Source organism: Trichosurus vulpecula, chromosome 6 (genome assembly GCF_011100635.1).
Source record: "Trichosurus vulpecula isolate mTriVul1 chromosome 6, mTriVul1.pri, whole genome shotgun sequence".
Classification (NCBI taxonomy): Eukaryota; Metazoa; Chordata; class Mammalia; order Diprotodontia; family Phalangeridae; genus Trichosurus; species Trichosurus vulpecula.
Window position 1 is genome coordinate 258,846,775 of NC_050578.1, and position 27,508 is coordinate 258,874,282.

The window sequence follows — 27,508 nt, forward strand, 5'->3', positions numbered from 1 at the left end:
TGGGAGTTAGGAGGGACCTTTATAGCCTGTTCAGCCTGCTCCCCTTCACCTTACGTAGGATACGCAGGCTTCAGAAGCAAGGGGACTTGGCCTCTGTCACCTGCTCTCCCACAGAGTTGGGACTGGGACTCGTGTTTCGTCAGACCAGTCATCTGTCCATACACTCTGCTGCTTGGTGGGGCGGAGGTCTTGGGCTTGGTCTATAGGTACCCATTACAGGTTACATTTCCAAATAAGTTTCCCTCCTCACTATTGACAATTAGCCTCCAAGTCTCGGGGACAGAATCTTCTGGCCTCCTGATATATGGGATGGCATCCCCCTGTCAGTTCTGCTGGGGGATAATGAAAATAGCTGCCTCCACCCTGCGGGGGTCTTTTCTCCTGGTCCTCTTCCCTTGCCTTACCTGGGAGATAGTGGTGGCTAGTGACTCTAGAAACACTTGTCGTGTGGGGCTTTGGGATCTCCCTGAGTCAGCAGAAGCTGAGCAGGGTTGGAGGCAAAGGGGAAGGCATTCCAGTTACCAAGTGGATTAATTACCCCTGGATGTGAGCCACAGCAAGAAAAAGGTAGGGATTAGCTTCTCTTGCAGTTCAGATCCCAAGCTGGCTACCACCCTGATAGGCCGTTAGGCCTCCCAAAGAGCCCACTGTCCAGCCTAGGCCTTGGCTTGGCATCTCTATGGATCACCTTGGCCAAGTGCCACCTACCTGAACCTCATCTGGAGGACAGACTTCCCCACTGTTCCCTGGTGGCCAGCCTGGGCAGTAATGAAAGCCAGGCTGATGGGCTGCAGAAATCATTTATTATTAGTCCAGTGCGCTAGGGTGAAGCTCCAGCAAGGCTGCCTTCTGTCTGTGGCCCCTTTTTGAAGCTTCCCAGCTGGTGAAGCTCCTTGGCTGGCTAGCTCCCACAGACAGGGAGACAGTAGAAACAGCAACCTTCGCGCCATCCGATCATCTCCCTTTCCTTCCCCCAGTGATCAGGCCGAGAACCTCCCATCTCCCACAGCTGCCCGAGGCAGGAGGGCCTGAGTTTATTAAGGTGCCCTTATTGTCCCTCCCTCCCACCCACCCCCCCACACAAACACCGCAGCAGAAAGACTGGTTTCCTCCAGAGTCAGGGCTGGGGTCCCGGTAGCACCTGTGACAGAGCCTATGCTCAACACCTGCCTCCCTCCGAGCTTCTGTCCCCCAAAAAAACAGCTTCAGTAGAGACACCCAGAGGAAGCAAGCTAAGAGCCGTTGACTGAGGGTGCCGTGGGGCTCACCTGGCCTTTCTGGGGTCTCCAGCCTGGTTACTGAGGCACTGTAGGAGAGAAGGAGATGGGGAGCTCCCAATTTGACCCAATTCCACAAACACTCCACACTCCCTTCCAGCTGATTCCAGCTCTCTTCTAGAAAAGCCCTAGGAATACTTTCTGCTATGCCTGCCTCTCTTAGCAAACTTGTAGGTTTCCTCTCCATGTTTTCCTCCACCTCCACCTGGCTATGAAAGATGCAGGGGAATTGATCTTTCTGCCAGAACAAGTTCGGGATAGGGTTGCTTGGTGGCGACACCTCTGAGGTGGGCTAATTTTCCCAGTCACTCCTCTTAGGATCATAGACTCTGAGCCACGAAAGACGTTAAGATGCAGTCAGTCCAGACCTGGGGGCTTTACGGATAGTCTGTGACTTGCCCAGAGGCCCAGGTAGGATCTGGAGCCAGGCCTCCACTCCAGACCCATTGCTTTTTCTGCTGAGCAGCAGCAGTGGCTTGGATGGAGCTGTGGATGATAAGCTCATTCAATATGGAGCAGTGATTGTGAGCCTTCTTCAGAATGGAAGAGACTGAATTGAGGACAGGCTCCAGGGAGGAGGAAGACTGCATGAGCAGTGGGAAGATCACCGGATTTAGGGCTGAGAGCCGTTGGGTTCTCGCTGTGCCACAACTGCGATGATACTACGATAGTAATGCTAACAGCTGACATCTATACTGCATGTTGCCTATTGGATCCTGAAAGATGTGCTATTACCTCCATTTATCAGATGGGGAAACTGAGGCCCAGGTCCCCACAGGATTCCTACTCGGGCCTTCCTGACTCCAAGCCCTGTGCTCTAACCACTGTACGTCTTGGCTGCCTGTTTACTACATGTGTTAATCTGGAGAAATCACAGCTTCTCTGGGCCCCAATTCCCTCATCTATAAATCATTTTTCAGGTCACATGCACCTCTAAATCAGTCATCCTGTGAGGAGTCAGAACCCAGCAGAATGCCTAAGAGCAGCTTTTTGGCCTTCGAGGAGGAACAAGGAGTCCCTCCCATTTATAGAGTCCCTGATTCCTGTTTCCCCTCACCTATGTCCTCCATTATTCCCCTCATCCCCATTGCTCGGGCCCCATCCTCACCTCGCACCTCCAGACGGCACTCGCACTGTGCTTCCCCCTGGGCATTGATGGCGCGACAGACGTAAGCACCCCCATCAAAGGGGCATGGTTTTCGGATTTCCAGAGTCAGCACGCCCTGCTTGCTGAACATACGGAAACGCGCATTCGCACCCAGGTTCAGCCCATTCTTGAACCAGGAGATCTTGGGCTGTGAACCAAGGCAAAGGGAAGGGGAATGAGATGACCGAGTCTGCCAGAAACTCTGGGGAAACAGGTACCTACATCCCCCTCTTCGAGGATCATCGAAGGGCCCCAAGGGTTTGTGCTAAGCCCTGCCAAAGACCTTTAGACCTAGTTCTCGTGGAAATCCAGGGGAACCATAACTGTGCGTTATGGATAAATACTGTATCCAGTCAAACTGACAACTTATTCTAATATGTGAAAGCAGAGTCTTCTTACGGCCCCCTGAAAGGTTTGGAATGGATCCCTGTCCCACTTCTTCCTGAGGACCTGCGATGGATTCAGCCAGGAACATGCCTACGTCTCACGGCAATGGAAGTGTAGCTGTGTACCTCAGGGCTTCCTCGGACAGCACAACAGAGGACTGCATTGTAGCCTGCGATAACTGAGCGGTTCACCAGGGGCTGAGTGAAGCTTGGAGCCTCCGAAAAGTCGAGGTTTTTATATACAGGGGGCTGGTATGTGAGACCTGTCAGCAGCAGAGGGGTCTATGAGGAAAGGCCCCCCCACCCCGGTCAGGCCCCTTCCATGACCCCTGCTCTTCTCCCCTTGGTGAAAGATGGCGTGTGCCCCCGGTCTGTCAAGGAGGAACCCTACCTGTTTTGGGGATGAAGACTGGCTCCTTGGTGGTGGCTGCTTTCTCGCTGGCACCCACCATGTTGTGGCTGAAGACCCGGAAGTAGTAATTATTACCCATAATGAGCTCAGAGACCACGCAGTGAGTGCGCCGGTAGTGCTCTAGCACTGTGAACCATTCCTGGGGAGCAGAGACAGAGCTTATTCAATAAGTATTTATCAAGTGCCTACTACATGCTGGGCACAAAGACAAAATGGAACAGTCCCTGAAGTTGAATAGCTGACATTTTATTGGATGGGCAGGAAGGATTGCTGGGGAGGCAGTGATATCCCCATCAGCCACCTGCTTGCCCTAGTCCCTGGCCCTTGACTTCTGCTGGAGCTGACCAGCATCTCAACCTGTGTAGTGAAGGGGCAGCTAACTAGCAGCAGGAAGATCAAACATGTGAGCCTTCAGTAAGGGCTCCTATGTGCCAGGCACTGTGCCAGGTCCTAGTGATACAAAGGTGAAAATGAAACCATACCTGCCTTCAAGGAGCTCACGGGGACAACTCAGACACTGATAGTCAGTAGAAATGGGTTTTGGGGGGGAAGGGAGAAGCATGGGCCTGTGCAGGCACACATGTGCCCACACATGTCAGCATATACACACACACACACACATCAGAAAAGGTCTGTAGAAGGCCAAGTTAAATGAGTGATAGAGATGAGGCAGGAGAGCTTGTTGCAGGCCTGGGGGGTGGATGGGAGGCAGGGCAGGGCACAGCCTATGTAAGCAAAGGCACAGGCCAAGGTGAGAGACAGAATATGGTGACTGGACTGAGCAGGCCAGCAGGATGAGAGCTGGGACCTTTCCAGGCCCCAGGAGACTCCATCCTTGTTGGAGCAGGTGGCATCCATGGCCTGGCATCAGGAGCTCAGTCTGTCCTACCCAGGAGACGGTGCTCTCCCCCAGCTCCTTCCTCCCCCACATTCCCCCAGGCTTATGGGAGAAGGAGGTATCAAGCCCCCCCCCCCATCTTACCATGGTCTTCTTGTCAGCCTTCTGCACCGTATAGCCCCAGAGTTCTGTGTTGCCATCATCCTGGGGGGGTTTCCACTCCAGGGCCACATTGAAGCCCCAGGCTTCAGTGACTCGTACCTCTTGGGGGGAGCTTGGTTTGTCTATGGAGAGTAGGGTCTGGGTCAGCCTAGAACCTAGCTGTCTAACCTTCCCTCTGTCTTTCCATCCTTGCTAATGGTATGGAGGAAAGTGGCTTCTTTTCACATATTCCCTGGGTCATCCAGGGTACCACGGACCCTCCTGACCCCTGCCAGCTGGGGGGTGTCCTAATTTTTCACGGGATAGCTCCTTGGAACCAAGAACTACAAGATCCTGGCCTTACCTCAGGCAGGAGGGTTAGGATGGAGTGAGGGCTTAGGTTGACGTTGGAGGGCCCTACCAGCTCAGAATCTTTGGGAACTGAGACATGGGCGACATGGCTCCTGAATTCCCAGAAAAATGACGACTGTGGGGCTGAGAGCCCCCAAACCAACACACCGACGATCTGCAGGACCAAAATGGCTTTGTCCTCCATGTTCTCAATCTGCACGGCCACCTGGTAGGTGCCAGAGTGGTCCCTGCGGGCGGCTCGGATGAACAGGATGGTGTCTGTTGGGCTGTTGCGAATGCTTACATCGTTCCCGGCCAGTGGCTGCCCCTCCTTGCTCCAAGTGACCTGGGGCCGAGGCTTTCCCTGTGGGTCAGTGTGTAGCTTAGTGCTTAGCCCACTCCTCTGGGCCATCAGCTGATTCAACCCTAAGTGTGGGGAGGTGTGTGAGGGGGGATTCTTAGGAAATGGGAGGGGCAGTACAAGAAAGGGTAGAGGGGCAGGTACTGGCTGCCCAGCAACCCTCCCTCCTCTACCAAAAATCAGCTGGAGTTCTCGGCCCAGCCCATAAGGCCATGTGGCAAATGCTGCTCAAGCTCAAAATGAACCATAGAGTCCCTAGGGCCTGTGGCACCCCAGAACCTCAGCTTCTTGGGCTGGAGAGGGTAATGTGGGTGGATGGCCCCAAAGTAAGGAGAGGTAGGGCGAGGTAGGGCACTGACCTGGAAAGGGATGAGAATATTCACAGGTTCACCCACTTTTCTCTGCACAGTCTGGCGCAGGTGCCGAGGAAGCCGGAGCCTGGGACGCTCTGTGGACAGAGAGAGGCCATTTGTCAGAAAGCCTGACCTTGGTCTTGATCTTGGGGAAGCCCTAGGAAAGGAGGAGGAGGAGGCCCTAGCCCTGAGTTCCTGAAGAAACCAATATGTTGTGGGGGGTGGGCTAGGGGCCATGATAGCTATCTTCAAATGCTTGAAGGGCTGCTGTGTGGAAGAGGGATCATATTCTGCCAGGCCTCAGAGGCCAGAACAAGGGAGCAGCAGTGGGTGAAAGGGGTGGGTTTGGGTTTAATGTAAGGAAAAGCATCTTATGATCAGGTGCTGTACAAAGTGGAATGGACCGCTTGGAGCAGTCATGGTCTCCTGCCGTGCCCCTCCCCCACCGCCAACCAGGGTGTTCAGGCAAAGGCTGAGTATGTTTTACATGGGATTCCTGTTTAGTTATGGGTTGGACCACAAGGCCCCTGAGAGAGTCAGTGATTCAGAGCCCTTGTTCCACAGAAAAAGAACTTCCCCAGCCCCGCCTCCCCGCCCCTGCACAGGAGGTAGACAGAAAGCCCTCACGGAACAGCAGCCTCTCCACTATTTAAAAGCAACACTTCTACCCACTACCAGCCTTTTTTTTTATAAGTCTTGGGCAGTCCAGGGACCTAGAAGTAGTTCAAGCAAGACCCCCTCCCTCTGAGCATCAGGCTATACAATCACAACTTCCGAATTGGGAGGGTTATTCGAGGCCTGATCTGATCCTCTCATTTTATACTTAGGAAATAGAAGAGCCTGTCAAGTTCACTGAGCAATGCATGAATGGACCCTGCTGCTCTGTCTCCAAAGCCATTGCCTTCTCCCTACTCCATGCTGGCTCTAGGAGGCCTTTGGGCTCAGTCTCTCCATTCCCCAGCCATCTCCTCCATCTGGTAGGGGATCTGAGGGTCTGGGGGGACCACATGGTCACTTAGGCCTCTTGCTATTCTGTTGCTAATAGGAGTTTCAGGTGGACTGGATGGGATAAAGCCTCTGCTGCTCCAGGGAAGGAGACACCCACTTGCCCATCCCCCAGCACTCACCCAGGATCTCCTGCACAGTGATAGGTTCCTTGGTGGTGGCAGGGGCACCAGGCCCAGCCACATTGTGTGCCCGTACTCGGAAGAGCAGCCTGGCCCCCGTGGGAAGCTCCTTCACCAGCAGCGATGTGTGCTCCGTTAGACTCTGCAAAGCGCTTACCCACTCGGAGGCTACCAGAAAAAAGAGCCCCAAGTTGGTGTCAGCATCAGCATTAGCATCAGCTCCAGACCTCCCCTCCAAGGACCAGGGGAGAGAACGAGGCTGAGCTGGGCCTGGCAGGACCAGGCCTGCCCTCAGGGACATGGCACTCCTAGGCTTGTGTCCATAGAGATAATGCTTGCTGCTTGAACAAAAGCCATAGGGGTGGGTGCTGGGATGGGAGGGGGAGGAGGATATGACTTACATCCCTCTCTGCAGTACTCCACACTGTAACCATCCAGCCCCCCAGCCCCAGAGCGCTCTGGGGGCCGCCATTTGAGGGAGACAGTGCTGTCAGAGACGTCCTCGATGCCCAGGTGGGTGGGCTCACTGGGAGGGCCTGGGGGGTGAGAAGCCAGAGGTCAGGGGGTATATGTACCTATAACACATGCTCAGAATCTCAGAGGAGGAAGGAACTTCAGGGCCTGTTTTTAAGGGGCCTGCTATGTGCCAGGCACTGGAAAAAGTGATGAAGCCCCTTTCCAGCTGGGGCCTGGCTGTCTAACCTTCCCTCTGTCTCTCCCTAGCTAAGCAGAAATCCCCTCAGAACATCCCCATCTGTGGTTTATCCAACTTCTGCCTGAGGACTTCCAGGGAAGGGGCATTCACTCCCTGCCCTCCTGGGGCATCCCATTCTGCCCTGGGGCTTCCTAACGGTTAGGCATTAAATCTGGGCCTAAATGGGGGGGTCTTTGTATTTTTTACCCACCCTTTTAGTTCTGACACTACTCACTCCCACACATGCTCCTAGCTTGGTTCCAATCAAACTTCCTGGAAAGACTGGACATGGGGGAGTCCCAGCCATAGGCACATAGGTGGTCCCCACCTTGCCCTCCACGATCCAGCTCAGGCAGATGGCTGGGCAGTGGCAAGTGGAGCAGTGACCTGGGGTCCAGGTGGAGTCTACCAGAGGAGAACCCTAGTCTGACGAGGAGTTGGCACATCCAGATGTTCCCAGGCCGTCTATTAGACTCAAATAATGAATGCTATATGTCTACAGGGCTTTACAAGGCACTCTTCAAACTCGACTGTGTTAGGTGCACACAATAACCCTGTGATGACTTAGGTAGGACAGCTAACTACCCGTTATGCTCATTTCTCAGATGAGTGAATCAGAACTCGGAGACCTAAAATGACTTTCCCATAGCTAATAGGGGGATGGGCCAGAGTTGGGGCTGGCCAGAGTAGCATGGGGGGTTGTGGAGAGGCCCTGGAGGACCCCAGTCCCCTATTCTAGACAGCACCAGGCTCACCTACGGGCATGAAGGGCTGGGAGGCAGGGCTGGGCCGAGACATGCCAATAGCATTGACTGCATAGACACGCATCTCATACACCACCCCCTCAATCATGCGCTTGGCCTCGTGGCTCAGCTCCCGGAGGAGGTCAAAATTCAACCGCATCCACCGGTAACTCTTCTTTTTCTTCCTCTCCAAGATATAGCCTGAGGAGGGAGAAAGGGAAGGAGAGAGGGAAGAAGAGAGTTGTGGAGGATAAACTAGGGGTGCTCTCCTACCCAAACCCCACGGAAAGCTCAGCTTGACTGCCTTTGCTTGCCTGGGAGCTGGAGCTCCCCACTTCCAAAATCGCTTTCCTTTTACTCACCTGGTACAGCTTGCTTCCAGCCAATAGAATATAAGCTCCTCGTGGGCAGAAAGGGTTTCATATATTGCCAGTGTCTAGCACCGTATCCGGCACCTAGTAGGCGCTTAATGTTTGTTCAGTGAATGAATGGAGACGTGTGAGAGATAATAGATGAAAGGACTCGCTGGAGAGAACCCAAGACGCCCTTTCACTTGTGTCTGATCTCGGGAGCCCTAGGCCAGGCTGACCCAGGACAGCCAACAGGCTGGGGTCATAGGAGCGTAAGGGAGCTCGGAGACCATCTAGTCCAAACTTTATAGATAAAGACCTGAAGCCCAGAGAGGGAAGAGATTTGCCCAAGATCATAGAAACAGTAAGTAGCTGAGGCAGGATTCGAACCCAGATCCTCTGACCTCCAAACCTGGTACTCTTTCCAAGTCCTAAAGGCAATGTCAGGGGAGCAGCCTAGTCTTCTAATGAGCCCCAGGCTGGCCCTAGGCCTGTAGTCAATCAATCACTATTCCCATCTCACCTAGGATAGGCTGTCCGCCATCATAGGCTGGGGGCTGCCAATGCACGGTGCAGGAGTCTTCCCCTACGTTGCTAATCCTCGGGGCCTCGGGTGGGTCGGGCACATCTGAGACGGAAAAGCAGATGTTTGATAGTGTTTTCATCTCCAGGCCCCCTAGCCCCAGATCCCAGGGAGAGCCCTGCCCTCTTGCCCAATGGTGCCCATCTCACCGATGACCTTGACAGTGATGTTGACCTGGTCTTCACCCACCGGGTTCTTCACTGTCACAGTGTAGACGCCCTCATCCTCCTTCTCAGCCCCCTCCACCGTGAAGATGCTACGATCGTTGTGGGTCTCCACACGCACCCGACCCTCGGTCTCACACAGCAGCTGGGAAGGTACCAGACAGAGGAAGGAGGTCAGTGCTGTGGGGAAATCCTAGGTCTGGGCGCTAAGGTCTCCCCAACAAAGTCAAAGTCGTAAGTGACCAAAAGAGGTCCCAGTTTCCTGGTTCTCTCCTTGGGCTCCTTATATTCCAGAGGTAAGCCAAGACCATCCCTAGGCCCTGGCACAAGAAACCACCCACAGTCAAGACTTGAGAATCAGTTAGTACCACCAAGTGGGTACCTATTGATTCCAGGGCCCCAAGCTAGGCGCAGTGAGGGGAGAGGGAAAGAACATTAGATTGGAGATGCAATGTGGTGTAGTAGAGAGAACAATGGACTTGAAACCAGAAGACCTGGGTTTGAAACCTGGCCCTGAGACTTGCTAACTCTGTGACCTTGAAGAAGCTCCTGGCCTCAGTTTCTTCATCTGTAAGATGGCCAGGCTTATGCTTGAATTGCAGGGTGAGGAAACTGTAAACTTAGCTCTATAGAATTGCTATTGAAAAATGATAAATCAAGGGTCCCAGGGCAATTTTTAAAAATTCACTCATTCATTAACTCATTCATTCATTCGTTCACTTGATCACTCATTCACTCACCTATTCACTCATTTATTCATTCACTCATTCTTTTTTTACTCATTCATTTATTCGCTCACTCATTGATTCACTCTCATTCATTCATTCGTTCACTTGATAACTCATTCACTCACTTATTCATTTACTCACTCATTCACTCACTTATTCATTTTTTACTTATTCATTTATTCGCTCATTCATTAATTCACTCATTCATTCATTCGTTCACTTGATCACTCATTCACTCACTTCTTTGCTCACTCATTCATTTTCTCAGTCATCTTTTTTACTCATTCATTTATTCACTTACTCATTGATTCATTCTCTCACTCATTCATTCATTCATTCCAATAGATGAGAAAAGGGCTTTACAGTCATTAGGACTATACAAACCAACAGACATTGTTATAAAGCTAAAGAAATAGAAGAGGTTATTTTCATGTCTACCCCACAGCTCCCTGGAGTTGAGAAGAGACTCACTTGAACACAAGAACATGTGTAAGCAGTCAGACAGCCCCAGAGGCTGGAGAATATAATTCTGACCAAGACCCCGGGAAAGGAGTGATAAGGGGGCCTTCATCAGGGAGGGCTTCTTTACAGTGACTGGCATATGAATACCCCAAGTTGGACAGAGAAAGGGGTAAAGGAGCCTCTGGGCCAGTCAGGGGCCTGGGTCTGTCTTACCTTCTTCTCAAACACCCACTCGTTGTCATCGACATCACTGGGAGCATCTGGGGTCTCACCCAGGCCTTTGCTTCCCTGAAAGGCAGAGCCTCAGAATGAGGGCAAACAGAAGGGGGAGCTGAGCCCAGCTTGGAGGGGGTGCCCACAGAACACATAGCCCCACAGCTGTGTCCCCCAGCTAGCACCTCCCGTGATCTCCTGGCTGTCCCTCCTTCCCCACCAGTTTCCTTCCGCTTGACAAGAAGTACCCAGTGTACGTGGGAGGGGGCCAAGGAGGCACCTGTATGGCCTTTTGCCAGATGACAGTCGGTGCTGGATCCCCAGAGATGGGCACATCCAGTCGTAGCTTGTTCCCAGCTACAACCACAATCGTGTCAGGTGTGCGTCCAGGACAGTCCAGGTGGATCTTTGGAGGTTCTGAGGAAGACACCCAGGACGTAGTCAGGCATGATTGGGAACATCAAAAAGAATGATGGACCATTTGAATGGGAAGAATGGGACCGTATTGTTCTACTTGGAGAACCTGAGAAACCTCACAGGATTTCTTAATCACACAACAAATGAGTCTGCACTCTCCTCCTGAGCTCTGACTTCCCTTCACAGAGCATATGTATATGCTAACACACCACTCTGACAAATCTAATTTAGTGCTCACGATGCAGCTAGAAGTCGAAATCAGGGCTCTGAGATGACTCAGGCTAGTGTCTACTCCCCACAGCCTATGAGCTCATGATGGACTATGAACCCTGTCTATTCTCTCTCTAATTCCCTCCCTAGGGTCATAAGGAAGGCCCACAGAGAGGACTGACAGAGAGTATCGGATTCCAAATGCTATGTCCAGGATTTTGGACTTTTCCCAACACCCAGCCTGGCACTATGATTCTGGCTCCTTGGGAGTTCGAGGAGCTTGTGATAAGATAGGGAAGGGGTGCCAGCACAAGCGAAGACTGGCTAGGGTTGAAGGGGATGTACGAGTCTCACCTTGCCTGGGAACAAAGTCGATTTTGACCTCTGAAAGAGAAGAAAGGAGGGAGCAGAGATGAGAGACAAAGATGTTGAGGAAGGAGCAGAGAGGTTCCCTTCACCCAGGCCTCAGGCAGTATTGGCTCTGCCGTCCAGGCTAGGGACATTTCCATGCATCACCCCAAAGAGGTCACATGTCCAGCACCCAAGACTGGCAGTGCCAGGCTCACCCATGAGGTGGAGCTTGGCTGAGAGGTTACAGGCAAAGCCTTCAGGCACAAAACTGTAGTCAGCTTCATCAGCAGGTGTGACGTCATCGATGGTCAGCTTGTGGACCCTGAGGGCAGAGGTCTCAGCTCAGTCTCCCTACATCTCCCTATAAATAGCACCTGACACCGCATCTCCCCATCCTCCCAAGAGCAAGGGAAGAGGGGAGCAGAAAGCAGGCTGGGCCCGGGGCTCTCGGGGCCTACCCCTAGCCCCCCACTCACCGGCCAATGTGGGACACCTTGATGCGGCTGTCGGGCACCAGCTCCCGCCCGTTCTTCAGCCAGACTCCCCTCACGTTCTCGTCTGATACCTCACACTTGAACACGGCCTGGTCCCGAGCCCCGACGGTCAGGTCGGCGATGTTCTGATACACTTCCAGCGTCTTCTCTGGGGAGGGGACAGCATGGCTGGTGTGAATGCAGGTTTGAGCACCCAAGCCAGTGGCCTTCTGCAGGGATTCAGGGCCATATGTATGTACACAGGTGGGAGAAAAAAATGACCCAAACCCTGCCTCAGAGACTTTATAGCAGTGTGACTTTGGGCAAGTCACTTAATTGCTCCCAGACTCAGTTTTCTCATCTGTAAAGTGGGCATAACTTTGTGAAGATCAGAAAAGAGGACTTTTGCAAAGATGAAGGCACTATATAAAGCAGCTATTGTGGTGGACAAGTTCCTAGCGCTCCCTGGTCCCCAGTTTCCTTGTCTGTTAAATGAAGGGTTGGACCCAACGGCCTTTGAGGGTCCTCCCATCTATGGTCTCATGAAGTCATGGCTTAGTCACGTCCTAAGGCTACATGGGTGGAGTGGGGAGGGAGCCGGTCCTCAGTGGCTCTGTCCTGCCCACCCCGTCCTAGACTCACCCTGCACTATGAGCTCCGCCAAGGCCTGGCCGCCGCTGGTACGGATGGCGTAGTGGCCGCTGTCCTCCAGGGTCGCCTCGTTGATGATCAAGTGGTGCTTTCGTCCGTCCTTCTTGAAGCGGTATTTGAAGGTCTCCTCTCGGGTCAGCTCCACTCCATCTTTCAACCTGGTCCAGGTGAAGCAAATCATTATTATGGTGGTTGTGGAAGAGGGGGCTAGAGGGAGTGACTGAGCTGGAGTGGCCATGGTCCAGGGCCTGATGCTGCTGGGCATGGGGGATCTCCCACTGAAAAGAGAGAGTCTATGATTGGCTAACTTTGGACCAAAGGCTGGACACATTCATCATGCCAACTCCGCCCCCCGGGGCTTTCAGGACCACCTTATCCTTAGGGAGTAGGGCAGGGATGGCCGCCACTGACGTCACCCATCCTCCCAGCTTCCAGCCTTTTCCTCCTTCCACTAGTAACCCTACCCAAGGCTGGACTTACCATTTCACGGGGGCTCCCTCCTCGGACACTTCGCACTCAAATTCTACCCGCTGTCCAACTGTCACCATCTGGTCCTCCAGGACCCTTGTGATCAGCACCGGGGGCTCTGCGAAAACACAGCTGTTCCTTACCCTGGGCTTGTTTGGACCCCATGCCTCCCATGCATCCCCCAATCACCACAGCCCCTCCCACAGAACAGACTGGCCCTGTCCAGGGTGACACATTTCATGAAGGACATTAACAAGCTAGAGAGCCTCCAGAGCCGAGGGTGACCAGGATGGACCTTAGAGATCATCTGGTTCAACCTCTTCGTTTTACGTGTGAAGACACTGAAGCATAGAGAGGAAGCAGTGAGGGGACTGAAGACTGTGTCATGTGAAGATCAATGTTTAGCCCAGGGAAGAGAAGGCTGGGGGTGGCGTGGGGTGGGGTGGGGTGGAAGGATATAAAATCGGGCCACCTCGAAGATGGACTAGAGCTGTCTGCTTGGCTCCAGAACCAGCAGCAGTGACAGGAACATGATGGGAGAGCTTCCTAATCCTTAGACCATTGGTGCGGGAGGTGGCTGCTTCCCCCTCCCTGGAGGGGGTCAAAGGATGGATGAGTGAAGTATTCAGGTGGGGATTTTTGTTTGTTTGTTTTGAGTTTTTTTGGAGGGAAGAAGGGAAGGCAATTGGGGTTAAGTGACTTGCCCAATGTCACAGGTGCATCAAGTGTCTGAGGCCGGATTTGAACTCAGGTCCTCCTGACTCCAGGGCCAGTGCTCGACTCACTGAGCCACCTAGCTGCCCCCCACTCCCACCCCTGCTCACCCTTCACAAAGAGCTCAGTGCTGCACTTGTCCCCATTCACCACGCACTGGTAGGCAGCATCATCGGCCAGGGAACACTGGCTGATGGTCAGCATGCGCTTGTTGCCAGAAGACTCAAAGATGTACCTGACGGGAGGGGGCAGACAGAACCTGACTAGACAGACCTCAGGAACTAGACCAGCCCAGCCCAAAGGCAAGGGAGGAGTAAGAAAGGGGAAGGGGGATAGACAGATACTGAGGAAGTACTAACCATCTGCTACCATCATAGTTCTAGAGCTGGCAGGGACCTCAGGGGCCGTGAAGTCCCATGCCTCATTTTTCAGATGAGGTTCATTAGCTTACCCACTGTTCCACACTGCTTGTTCAATCAGACTTTAGAGGCACCTCCTTAAGAGCCACAGCCCACCCCTCAACCTCAACATAGCCTGGGGAAGTACGGCTCCTCCTTTTCCCTCCCTCCAGCCAACCCAACCCAAGAACTTACTTGCTGAAGACCAGAGGGAGATGACCAGTTTCAGAATGGAGGAGAGACGGAGGAGGACAGAGAAAGAGAGACAGACCAAGGGGCATTCTCACCCTCTGGTCATACAGCTTGCCATCTCTCAGCCAGCCCTCTGTGTCCCTCCCTGCTCAGCGCTCCTTGATGTCCCATCTCCCAGCTCCCCCTCAAGGTGCCCCACCAATGCCCATCACCATCCCTGCCACCGGACACACCTCCCACTCATCTGAATTTCTTGCCCATTCTTCAGCCATTTGACCTCGGCATCAGGATTCGCCAATTCAACCACCAGCCTGATCTTCTGCCCTTTGTTAACCTGGTAGGCAGGGTCCAGCTTCTTCAGAAATGCTTTTGGGGGACACAGAGACAGCTTAGTTTCTCCTGGGGAACCTGCCCCCCCTACCCTGAATTAGTGCATTCAAAGTGGGTGGGGAATGAGACAGAAGCCAGAGACAGAGTGGGTGCTGGCTTTGAATACTGGCTGTGACACTTGCTAGCTGTGTGGAAACACTGACCCTCAGTTTCCCCATATTCAACTGCACGCACAAGGATTATTGTGAGAAACCTTTTGGAAACCTTAATGTGCTACAGAAACAAGAGCTTTAAACTTTCAAGGACTGTTTTCTTCTGTGAAAATGAGGATTTTGGAATAGATAATCTCAGAGGTCCCACAGCTCTGACAAATCTGTTTTGTGTCCTGCTCCTTGGGGACTTCTTAGACTCCCCAGCGTGGGTGCCCCTCCCCTCCCCTCTGGGGGCCACGCTCTCTCCTATCTCAGTCTATTTGGCATTGTCTATTTCTCTGGGTGCACCCGGTAAGGGTTGTCCTCACATCCCCAGTCTTTCTTTGCCCACAGAATATGCTCATTGGGATGAATTGAATTGAGATCATAGCATAGATTTGGAACTGAAAGGGACCTTAAGAAATCAATCCCCCTGTATATGCTTCTTTGATTCCTAATGATTTTTTAGACTTGGAAAAAGCCTTCAGAAAGTTGACATAGATGCCAGCAACCAAAGCTTTGTGGTGGACATCTTTCCTGGCTGCTAGGAATTATGTTTACAGCTCTTCCTCTAGCTGGGCCAAAATAAATTGCCTACTTGTAGAATGTGGTGAAGCACAGCTGATGGAGGGCATTCTGGGGTACTTGAGCTCACCTGGGAAATCTATGTATGCATGTATGTATGTATGTATGTATGGTGAAAAATTATTACACTGGAAGCTGCTTGGGTGGAGACAGATTGAAGTCAGAAGTGCCTAGACAGCCCAAGGCTGGGAGTGGTCTGGTATGGTAGGGGGGTGACCTCTTATAAACTGGGCACCCCATTCCCCTTCATCTCCTGACCAGGATTAAGTGACCTAAGTCACATACTCAAGACATAGCCCATCTCCCAGTGTTTTGACCAATCAGAGTTTAATGGCACCCCTTGGGAACACCTACTCTTTTAAGGGCATATAACTCTGTACCCCCAACCCCCAAATTGAGCCAGTTCTGCCCTGGCCCCCTTAGAGGCACAGTTCTGGACTATAACTCCTATGTAACACATGTGGCAAGCTTGTGAGAGAAATAAAACATGTACACAAGAAAAAGAAAGAAAGGAATCAACCCCTTCATTTTACAGGGGAGGAAACTGAGACCCAGAGGACAGTGACTTGCCTAGGAGGTAAGTGGCAGATGCAGGATCAGCTCTGACTCCCATGAGGCTGGCATGGGCTAAGGGGCACTTGAGTGGCACAGACTAAGGGCTTCACGGCCCCCTGCACAGAGGGTCCAGTTCCTGCCTGCAGAGCCGATGGCCTGCATGGCCAAGCAGAGTGGGTGAGTGGCGAGAAGGAAGACTTGAGAACCTTTCTCCACCAGGAGAGCTGAGCTAGGTAGAAGGTGAGCACTCTGGGGGGCTCAGACAGGGAAGGTGCCAGAGGCAGGAGTGGGAGGACTCACCTGTGCTCTTCTTCTCCTCCTTCTTCATGCCTTTGAGGCGTTTTAGCATGCCCCGGAGGTCCGTAACACCATGCTGGAAGGCAATTCGCTCATACTCTGAGGGAGGGGCTGTCCTGAGGATCTCCCACACATCCTCCTCTGACGGGGCCTCCAGCTTTGGGTCCCTGGTGCCAATCAGAAGAGTCCCACAGAGGAGGGCTTTCCATTCAGTGCCCAGCCCTCTCCTCACGATGGTCTCAGAATGCAAGAACTCCCACCCAGAGCCTAGAAGATTAAGAAGCACCCTCCCCCTCTCCCAGGGGCCAGGAGGCCTCTATCCAATCTCCTCTACCATGTGGTGGGCTATGGAAGAAAGCTCCACTCAAGGACAGAAGTTGGGAGGGTCTCTGTGAGGTCAGGGAAGTGGGGGTTGGGGAGACTGTGGTTCTGGTGCATCTTCCCCACTTGGGATTGGAACAGAGAGGAGGAGGCACCATCAGGCTCCAGTTTGGGGCGGGTGAAGTTGTTTCTGGGCTGCCTTTTGATCCTATAGCTTTGTAAAAGTCATCTTGGCTGTATCTTCAGCCAAGCAAGCTTGCTGGGGAAAGAGCTTTGGTATCACGGTGGGAGGAGGGACATTCATGTTGGGCTTGGTTTGGGGTTTGGCCCACCAGTGGGACACAAGGGATGCTTCTGAGTAAATCAGGGCCAAGGGCGCTCACCTGGATGTCCGGAGGAAGCTACTGTACTCCAGGCATGGGGGCGGGGCACAGGGAGGAAGGCAGAGAGAGATCGAAATGGGATGTGTTAATAACATTCATGTCTCCTCCACCCTAGCTGGCTTCTTTACCTCCTTAACACCCCCAGCCCAAGAGAAAGGGAAACCATTTCATGGTTTGTTTGTTTGTTTGTTTTAAGGGACCAGGATGAGCTATACCTGTGATTTCATTGGCCTAGGAAATTCCCTCTGCCAATATGGGTCCATCATTTAGAATCTTAGAGAATTGCCATGGGCACGGAGAGGTTAAGTGATTTACCCAGGGTCACCCAGCCAATATGTGTGTCTTCCTTACTTGAAGAACAACCACTAGGACATACTACTTCTCGGTAAAGAGGACATGGCGGTTACAAGGAATTAACCAAGTCCCCTAGTGAGAGACATTCTCAAGGACACCTTTCCCCTTCCTTTTACCCAAACTTTCCCCATCAATGTCACTTCCTTACTCTCTGGGTGGCAGAGACCACGGCGGCAGCAGGAGCAGCAAAGGGGAGGGTGAAGAGAAGAAATGGAGAAGAAAAAGAGAAACTGTGTCAGGTCCCATAGCTTGGAGACCCCTTCTCCCACACCCTTTGGCCCTCGTCAAGTCCCCAATTCCACCCTAGGCAGGCTGAGTATCCAGTGAGAAAAAGAAAGTTGGGATGGAGAAATATCGGACAACTGTCAAAGCCTTAACTCTAGGGATGTGGAGCTGTCTCAGGGCATGGTGCTGGGCACCTCAGAGCCTCTCAACAAACACTGATGCCAGGATCTCCATTTCATTTGGCTTCGGTGCTCTCCAGGTTCTTTTGGTGACTCCAGTTAAATAGGCTTTAAGGTTCACAAAGCCCCGCCCACCTGCGCACCTAGCCTGACAGGCAAGTGGAGCCAAGATGCTGACCTGCTGTGTGGAGGGTCCAGGCTCTTCCTGTGCTCACAGGGCTGGGAAGTGTGGGGGAGGACTTGAACACAGTTCCTCTGACGTCAGGCCCAATTTTTTACCATCCCACTGATACCGACTCACCTCTTTTTCAACAAGGAGGAAAAATCCAGGCTCCCACCGTCATCATCTCCACTGCAGAGAGAAGTCCCCCCAGAGCCCAGCCAAGAGTGAGGCTAGGAAGCCAGTGAGGAAGAGGGGACTGGAAAGTTAGGGAAGCGGGTTGAGGAGACAAGCCTTCCTGCTGGAGTCCTTGGGGGTGCAAGGTGGGCTCCCTCCCCCTCAGGGTCTTAGAGGAGGTGCTCTGCCTGGGGCTCCATCCTTCCACCCCTTTTCTGGGCCCCTGGGCTGGGCAGAAGGGCTGGGGCAGGAATACCTGGTTCGACGAGCACCGCCAGGCAGGCTCCTGTAAGCAAGAACCAGGCATTAGGATCATAAATTTGGACCTAGGAGGGACTTTAGAAACCACCTAGAGCAACCTCGCATTTTACAAATGAGGACATTGAAGTAAGGTCAATGCCACTGTCCTGAGCTCCAGGCCCTGGGTGGGGGAGATGGTACTTAGGGAGCCTTCCCCCGTCCCCCACTGAGGGTGCCAAGTACCACCCCCCCGGACCCCTTGATGAAGGCAAGTGTTGGTTTCATTCCTGCCCACCTACCCCCAGCCTCCACCTCAGCCTTAGCCGTGCACTGGCTGAGAGGTTCCCAGGGGGCAGGAGTCAGGCTTGGGTGGGGACACCTGGGGCTCAGCTGGGGACAGGAGGCAGGGGGCACTGAGGAGAGGACAGTATTCACTCACGGGCGACGAAATGCTGAGCGAAGGTCAAGGTCAGCTGGACCGATGGCCTCTTTGGGGAGAGGGAGGGAAGAAAGCAGAGAAAACTGAGGAAGTGCAAAGGGGAGGTGGAGGAAGGCTGTGGGGTGAGCAAAAAGCCCTCCTCTGTCTCTTTGTCCTTATATTCCACGGACAAATGCTAAATCCTTTTCCACTCTGACCCTGGGGGATCTCAAAACATTTAAAGGTCCCTCTCCCCTCTCCTTTCCCCCTGTCCCCCATCCCTGGGGAAATTTCATACGATTTAGAGAGGGAAGGAATTGGGAATCAATTAACTGTGGAACCTCAGGACTGGAAGGGACCTCAGAAGCCGTCTATCAGCCCTCTGGTTTTACAGATGAGGAGACAGGTGTAGAGGGTCTAAGATGCTTGGCCAAGGACCCAGCTAGCATCTTAACCTCAATGAGCCTCAGTTTCCTCTTCTGTAAAATGAAAAGGTTGGACTCAAAGGTCTCTAAGGATCCTTCAGACTCTAAATTCCATGGTCCCAGGATTTCTGAGAGATGACTTTGGGAGTAGCTAACAAAGACTGGATTAGAACACAGGACTTTCAGCTCCAAATCCAGGGCTCTTGCCAATGCCCCACACTGCTTCTTTAGTCTGTCTCCTAATTTTCTGCCCCTCTCCCAGGGCAGGGAGAAAGTGGACCGCAACTGAGAGGATGTGGGAAGGTTTCATGGAGGAGATGGCTCCTGAGCCCTTGTATGCGAATGGGGTGGGACCATGACTCCCATTTCTTTTATCTCCCCTCTTTGTGCCTAGCATGGTGCTAGGTCAATGTGATTGACTAAGTCAAGACTGGGAGAAGCCTGAGAATGTTCCGGGTATGTTCTAGGGACATAAGGAAGGGAGAAGACAAGGAACCCCAGCCCCACTGGACAGACTGGGCAACCAGAGTGGGATGGACTCTGCTCAAGTCAACAAGCATTTTTTAAACACCTACTCTGTGGCAGGCATCGGTGCATTAGCTGGTCATTCCCTCGATCTGGTAATAATAAAACCAATTCACATCTCCATATAGTTCTTAACATAATTGTCTTGCCTGACCCTCACAACAGCTTTATGAGGTATCATATTTTCCCTCATTTTACAAGTAGAAGGAAAACTCAGAGAGGTTAATTGACTTGGTGAGGGTCTCGTAGCAGATATGTGTTAGAGGAAGGATTTGAACTCTGATGTTCCTGACTCCAAGTCTTGGGTTCCAGCCACTTCACTGCACTGCCTGTATACTCACCGTGGACTGTGAGGGTAAAGTTGCAGCTGTCAAATTTGTCTTTAGTAGAAACTTCACAGCGGTACCCGCCGGCGTAGGCTGCCTGGACCTCGGACATGTGCAGCTCGAAGAGGTAGACCTGTAGGGTGAGTCGTGGTGGGTAGGGAGTTGGGGCAAGACCAGGGGATCAGGTACCTGTGGTCAATGACCCACCCACTTGGCATCCCCACCCGAGGCCTCTCTTCTGCCACCCTGATGCGGCGGCCCCGTCAGCCACCAACCTTGCTGGCCCGGTCATAGCTATCATGTAGCTGAAGATTCTTCCCCACTTTGCCGCTCAGATCCATCCACTTCCCCTTGAACCACTTGACCACGGGGGGCTTCAGGAGGCTGGCCCCGGCCACCTGGGCTGAGAAGATGATGCTGTCCCCTGGGAAGAAGGAAGGTGTGAGGCAAAGGACAACCTGGCTGCTCTCCTCCCCTACCTTCCTCGTGGTAGAATGGCAAGGACAGTGGGCTATGAGCCAGGAGACTTGGATGTGAATCCCAGCCCTGGCCCTTCATAGATTCTTTGTGCCTTGGTTTCCCCATCTATAAAATACGGGCAATGATACTTGTATTGCTCACCTCAGGGGACTGTTTTAAGGAAGGTGCTTTGCAAACTGTAAAACTTTATAAGAAGGCACCGATGACAGTGTGTGAAGGAGCTGCGGGTGCTTCCCTCACAGCCCTGGGTGAGCAGCCAATCTGGTGAGGAGCCTCCGGGCTGGCCCTCAGACAACAGGCACATCACCAGGCCAGGATCCCAGGCCTTTCCAGCTCACTGGGGCCTACCGGGACCTGGACTACACTGACATTGTCTTTAAGAGCTCAGGGTGAAGGACCGATGCCCGGCTCTGAGCTGGTACTGCCAGCCTGAGCCCTCAGTGTCCTCATGGTGAAGGACACATGCTTCCTCTCCCCAGGGCCAAGTGGCGGCTCCCTGACTGGCCTTCTCTCTCTTCTAGCCCCTCCAGCGTCCTGGGGCCATCATCAACCTTTCCTTGACCACCTTTTTGCTGGAGCAAAATCTCCTACTTCCTGCCTCCCATAATCATGTCTTCTACTCCCCTCTCTTACCCCTAGGCCCCCAAGAACCCTTGTTTCTTGTTAATAAATAATAATAAAAATAAATAATTAGCCTTTATAGGTCCCTCCCTTCCTTTAAAGTGCAGCTTGAGCACCATCTTTTTTTTTTTTTTTTTGCAAGGCAATTGGGGTTAAGTGACTTGCCCAGGGTCACACAGAGAGTAAATGTCTGAGGCCAAATTTGAACTCAGGACCTCCTGACTCCAGTGCTCTATCCACTGCCCCTGGGCACCATCTTCTACATGGACTCTTTCCTAGTCCCCTCCAGTTGCTAGTGCTCTCCCTTCCAAACTGCCTTGCATCTAACTCTGTTGTATAAATATTTATACATTTATTAACTTTATATTTATACTGCACGTATTTTTATATGTCTTTATCTCCCCCACTAGAGTGAGAGTTCAGCTCCAGGAGGGATTGTTTCGTTGTTTTGTGTTCATATCCCCAGTGTGTAATACAGTGCCTGGAACTACATAAACGTTTAATAGATGCTTGCTGATTGATTCATTCATTGCTTTTGGTATTTCTACTTCCCTCCTCTGACGTTTCCTGGCGGTGTGAATTTGGGCAAGTCACTTAACTCCTCATTTGTTCCCCACGACATCCCTGGGAGGTGGGGGCAATTATTACGTCCATTTTACAGATGGGGAAACAGGCTCAGAGAGTTTAAGCGACTGGCTCTGGATTACAAAAATTGTAAGAAGCTGAGTCATTCGAACTCGGGCTTTCCTGTCTCCAAGCCCAGCACTATTTACAGTATCACACTGTCCCTTCATTGGCAGTCTTGTCCTCTCAATTACCTCCCATCTTTTGGGAGTCACCCTTCTCTTGAAGGTGCCACATCTCCTGACCCCAATCCATGGCCAGCTGCTCCTGCACGCAGGACCAGGAGGAGGAGTGGCCTTACTCCTTGCTCCCTCTTGCCACCACCGCTCAGCAGCCCCTTCTCCTTTTTAGGTCACTCCATCCTGCCTAGCTCCTTGTTGCTTTTCCTATGAGCTCAGCACTGATCTTACTGTCTTCTCCACCCCAGCCTCTGCCTCCCCGTTCTTCCACCTCCCCAACTCTCATGATTTCTGTCTCCCATCTGCCTCCCCAGGAGTGATCATCTCAGAGCCAGCTTGCCTTTCCCTTCCTTCCCCCTGCCCCCTCAGCCCCCTTTCACCCAAGCCTGCCTCAGTTGCTAGAATGCCTCGTTAGAGCTCTGGCCATAATGTGTTATGAAAAGAAGAAGTTAGTGGAGGTCAACAAGTAAAGGTTATTCTTTTTATTATTCAGCCCCCTGAACCCATAAGCACTCACCCACAGTCACCTCGCCATCCTGGGGCCGGGTCACAAAGAGGCCAATGGGGTCACCGGAAACAGCTTCAGAGGTGGCTAGAAGAGACCCCAGCAAGTGGACCACTCTCAGCTTTGAACATCAAAAGCCTCTTCCCACCCCAGCCCCAGCCCTAGCCCCCAGGTCCTCTCTCACCTTTGCTGTTTGGAGGGCATTCTTCAGACCCTGTGGTGGGAGCATCACCTGGGGCAGGAGGCTCAGAGGGCAAAGGTGCTTCATGAGGGGCTGGGGCCAGGTCAGGCTTTTCTGGGTGGGACCAGAATAAGCAGATATTTGATGTGCAGGTGCCTAATTCCCATCCCATATCCCCAGAAGTCATGGGCTGTTTCTATGTGAAATATATAGTATATTTCATGAGCCCATCAGACTCACTTAAGCCCACCTGGCTCCCCTTCTTGACTCTCCTATTCCAACTAAAGGTCCTTCAAAGTCAGCTTAGACTCTTCCCTACTCTGCTAGCCAAAGCCTGTCAATTCTTCCTTTGAAAAGGCTCCCTTCCATTTCCATGGCCACCACCCTAGCTCAGGCTTTCATCCCTTCTCATTTAGACTCTTGCGCCGGCCTCCTAACTGCTCTCCCTGGTCACTCTTCCCTCTAAATGTACACGCCCTACAGGGCACAGACGATAACGGCGATATTTATATAACTCTAAGGTTTGTAAAGTACTCTACATGTGTTATTTTATCGGATCCTCACAATAACCTTGGGAGAGATGTGCTTTGCCCATTTCACAGATAAAAAGACTGAGGCAGGGAGAAATCAGATGACTTCCTCTTGTCACACATCTAGTAAGGACCTCAGAAGGGATGCAAACTCTGATTATTCACAGCCCAAGTCTGGCCCTGTAGCCACCACCCCTCCTAGATCTGAGGAGGACCCTGGTGTAGCAGTAGAGAGGGTTGGCTTTGGAGCTCTGGCAGGAATCCCTGTCTCTGAAACCACTAAGTTGTGTGATCCTAGTCAAATCAAGCCCTTTCTCCGAGATTTAATTTCACTACCTGTCAAATGGAGATTAGCTGATCCCTAAGATAGCTTCCAATTCTAAATCTATGATCCTATACTGTGCCCAAAATGAAATTCCTAAACCTAGGTTTAGGGGGGCAGCTAGGTGGCCCAGTGAAGAGAACATCAGACCTGGAGTCGAGAAGACTTGAGCTCAAATGTGACCTCAGACACTTATTAGCTGTGTGACCCTGGGCAAGTCACTTAACCCTGCCTGCCTCAGTTCCCTCAGGTATAAAATGAGTTGTAAAAGGAATGGCAAGCCACTCTAGTGTCTTTGCCAAGAAAATCCCAAATGGGGTCACAGAGAGTAGGGAATGACTGAAAAAAGACTCAATAATAACAAATACAGGTATGACCACATTTTTCCCCCTGCTCCTGCTGGCTTTTGTCAGTCATATACAGAAAAGCTGATGATTTTGTAGGATTATTAATAACCTACTACTTTACTAAAGTTACCAGTGCTTCCAATTAATTTTTTCATTGAATCTCTGGTGTTCTTTAAGCAATCCGTCATATCACCTGCAGATGGAGAGAATTTTGTCTCCTTTCCAACTTTGCTTGATCCTGTAATTTCTTTTTTTTTTGTCTTCTTGCTATAATTAGCATTTCTAGAAATAGGTCAAGTAATAGGAATGACAATAGGCACCCTTGCTTTGACTCTCATCTCAGTGGTAAGGCATCTGGAGTTCCTCTGTTACTGGTAGTGCTGCCACTTGATTTTAGGTACATAGTACTCATTTTGTCAGAAAATGGGCTATTTTTTTCCTATGCTTTCAAAAAATAAATGAGTGTTATGTATTGTCAGAGGCATTTATTGATATAATCATATGATTTTTACTTTTTACAATTATTATGAATTTTACGCCTCTGCTCAATTACCTTCTGTGGCTCCCTATCACCTCTAGGATAAAATAAATCTTCAGCCTGGCATTTTAAGTTCTCCACAATAGGCTTCTACCTTTTGAGCCTTATTTTACATTACTCCCTATGATCATCCCTGTTCTATGTTCCAACATCTCCTTTCTTCCTGCATAAATGTGCACAAGTCTTCTTCTCTGTCTAGACTCTTCCTTGGAGGCTCAGCTGAGATGTCTTTTCCTCCATGAAGTCTTTTCTGATCCCTCCACTTCTTAGTGTCCTCACTGCCCTTAAATTACCTTCTATTTCTTTATCTGTCCATATTATATATCCTTCTTCCTCCCCAGCAGAATGTCATCTTTTTGAGGGCTGAGGCTCTTTTCTTTACATTCCCCATACCTAGCAATACCTTATACACAGTAGAAATAGGGATGGTATCTAAACCTGTTGATTTCCTTAATATATAATACTTCAGGATGAGAAAACTCTATCAATGGAAGTTGGCGTTTTCTCTATAATTGAGAATCAGAGAGTAGCCCAGACCCTGAGAGGTTAAATCTCTTTCCCAGGGGCAAGTTTCTAGAGGCTGACCCAGGCTGGGCCCTGAATGGCCCCCAGTTCAGCTTGTCCTTCTGATGCAGACCAAGCCATGGGACTCAGGAAGGGCAGGTGCCCAAGCAGAGGAAGGAGACCCACCCTTAACCCTGAGAGTCCGTACACTCTGAGGCATGAGAGGGAGGGAGTGGAAGGCCACAGACCTGGTTCTTTGACCTTCAGCTCAAACTTGACCTTGGAAGAGCCCGCAATGACAGCATACTGCCCCTGGTCATCAGGCCCCACGTCGCGTACAGTCAGAGTGTGCCTGGTGCCTTCCGATGTCAGCACATATTTGTCACCGGCTGCAATGTCGCTGCCCGCCCTCTGCCAGCGCAGCTTGAGGCCGGCCCGCTCGGTCTCAGCTTCAAATAGGGCAGAGCTGCCCACGGCAGCCTCGGCTGTTTTGGGCTTCTTGCTAAATGCTGAGACTGAGGAGTAATTGAGGTTCACCATTCAGCTTTAGGACGCCCTTCATCTGCTCCCCACCACTGACAGCCCAACCTTGGGGTGATCCCCCCACTCCTAGGCCAGTCCCAACCTTGTCTACCCTTCCCTAAGTATGAGGCCCAGAGAGTGTTCCATTTAGCCAGATTCCAGGTGGGTATCAAGTTTTCCCCATTTCCTGACCCTTCACTCCTTGCTCAGAGTCTGGAGAGAAAGCGTTAGATTCAGATGGGAAGGGGTAAGTTGACTCATGGGTGTAGGAGGGGGCAGGGGGCTTTCTGGTCTTTTCCAGATCTAGGATCCCATGATTCTCCCACACTAGAGCGATTTTCCCCCAGCCCATCCTGGAGGGATTCTTGCCCTTTCTCCCTCCTCCAAGCCTGGCCTAAGAACCCCTCTGACCAATGCCTCCCCTCAGGTACCCTGGCGGTCACCTCCCTCCTGCAGGAATCCCATGGTGGCCACCTCCTTAGTCATGGCCATAGCACCTTCCCCAAGGCAGCTGGACAGTACTGACTGTGGAGGCAGCAGAGCTGGGGTCACTTCTTATTTATACAACATTCCTTATCAGTGAAATGAGGATCATTCTATCATCCTAATGTGTTGTTGCTCAGTGGTTTCAGTAGCGTCTAACTCTTCATGACCCTATTTGGGGTTTTCTCAGCCAAGATACTGGACTGGTTTGCCATTTCCTTCTCCAGCTCATTTTACAGATGAGGAAACTGAGGTAAACAGGGTTAAGTGACTTGCCCAGGGCCACACGGTTAGCATCTGAGGCCAGATTTGTACTCGGATCTTCCTGACTCCAGGCCCAGGGTTCTATCCACTGGGCCGCCTTGCTGCCTGCTATCCTAATACAATCCCACTGTTCTTCATGCTGGTATCAGTCTCTTTGTTTCTTGGGCTCTGGGCTGGGGGAAGGGGCAAAGGAGCAGGGAGGAGAAAATTAGGAGAATTCTGACCCTGCCTGGAATTTGGCTAAATTTATCTCTCTGGGCCTCAGACTGACAACAAGCAGCTGTGATAAGGCTTTGGGGGCTGGGGAGGGGAAGTGGCCCAAGACAGGTGCCAGGAGGTGGATACCTGGGTGCAGCTGCCCTGTTGCTGAGAGACCTTGGAGGGGAGAAGATTCGAGGAGAGGGGAGTGGGGAAACTGATAGGAAAATGAGCCTGGGATTTGTAACCCCCCGCCAGGGAGGTAAGAGACGAGGGACCAAGTGAACCCCAAAACTAGGGCTTTCTGGGTGTACCCTCAACAGGGATCTCCAGGCCCCAACTATATTCCAAGAGCCCCCTATGGTATTGGGGAGTCTTGTCCATAGCGGGGAAGAGGCCGGAATGGGCAGAGCAAAGCCCCTTCCTCTTGGGGCTGCCCTCTCCAGGAAGGTCATATACTGTTTAAATGGAAAGGACCGTGAAGACCTTCGGGTTCAACTTCTTATTATACAGATGAGAAAGCTGAGGCCCACAGAGGGTGAGTGACTTGCCCAAGGTCACACCAGTAGTAACTGATAGGATTCATAGGATTCCAGGATGCTGGTCAGGGCTGCCGGGTCCTTAGAGACCCTCTAATTCAGCTCCCCCTCTTTGAACGGATGAGGGAATGAAAAGTTAGAGAAAGAACCAGTATTCGAACCCTGGTTTTTGTGACTCCGAAGCCCTCCCAGGCTGGGCAGCATTCACGCCCGACGCTCTGGGGTGACGGCCAGACTCCTGGCCGCTTCTTTGCCTTGGACCCTCCTAACTCCCTCCTTCCGCCAGCCAGGAGGGAAGAAGGGACAGGATTGAGAAGTGGGGGGAGGTCTCAGGCCCATCCCCCACATCCCTTCTTTAGGGTAGCAGGGCCTTCCAAGCCTGTGATCCCCACCTGGATTCCAGCACTGCTCTCCCGGACTAGACTCTTTGACCCCCTCCCAACATCCGCTGCTCCCTCCTGCCCCAGCCCCTCAGCCTCCCACCCACAGGTAGGTATCTTTACCAGTTTTCTTCCCTAGCTCAGGCATCCTGAGGAAGTCTCCTGGGAGCCGGCACCCACCAACAACACTGACCAAAGGATCAGGAAGTCCAAAGGGAGTGAGATCACCCGTGTCTCTGGCCCTATAAAGACTCCCCCAACCCCCAACCTCCCCATCCTCCCCCAGCTTTATCGCCAGAGGCTCCTTATCAGCTGTGTGCTCTTGTAAGGACTAAATATAGGCAAATTCCAGGGACCAGAGAGAGCCCCCTCCCTGCAGTGGGGAGATAGAGACAG

At 52.0% G+C, this 27,508-nt stretch overlaps 1 protein-coding gene across 1 annotated transcript; it reads right to left on the reverse strand.

Annotated features, from left to right (window-relative positions):
• Positions 1-781: 781 nt before the first annotated feature.
• On the reverse strand, positions 782-27,341 carry MYBPC3 (myosin binding protein C3). Its single transcript, XM_036763627.1, has 34 exons — positions 27,236-27,341; positions 24,975-25,241; positions 22,489-22,599; positions 22,317-22,391; positions 20,171-20,319; positions 19,911-20,028; positions 18,641-18,689; positions 18,218-18,247; positions 17,926-17,976; positions 17,369-17,371; positions 16,867-16,887; positions 16,166-16,329; positions 14,438-14,570; positions 14,208-14,210; positions 13,725-13,849; positions 12,913-13,018; positions 12,424-12,590; positions 11,785-11,950; positions 11,524-11,630; positions 11,312-11,341; positions 10,611-10,747; positions 10,331-10,405; positions 8,913-9,072; positions 8,704-8,808; positions 7,843-8,031; positions 6,795-6,929; positions 6,394-6,561; positions 5,273-5,361; positions 4,721-4,916; positions 4,205-4,344; positions 3,202-3,361; positions 2,937-3,073; positions 2,386-2,572; positions 782-1,306 (listed from the first exon to the last, which is right to left on the reverse strand). The coding sequence occupies exons 1-34, from the start codon at positions 27,258-27,260 to the stop codon at positions 1,296-1,298; spliced, it is 3,789 nt and encodes a 1,262-aa protein (XP_036619522.1). The 5' UTR covers positions 27,261-27,341; the 3' UTR covers positions 782-1,295.
• Positions 27,342-27,508: the final 167 nt, after the last annotated feature.

What these genes read in the sequence shown, in the direction of transcription:
- MYBPC3 (XM_036763627.1), bottom strand. Translation starts at nt 27,260, where the DNA reads ATGCCTGAGCTAGGGAAGAAAACTG. An exon ending in GCTATGACCGGGCCAGCAAG is followed by an intron (nt 20,029 to 20,170) that starts GTTGGTGGCTGA and finishes CTCACCCTACAG; the next exon opens with GTCTACCTCTTCGAGCTGCA. An exon ending in GGCGGAGCTCATAGTGCAGG is followed by an intron (nt 11,951 to 12,423) that starts GTGAGTCTAGGA and finishes TCCCCTCCCCAG; the next exon opens with AGAAGACGCTGGAAGTGTAT.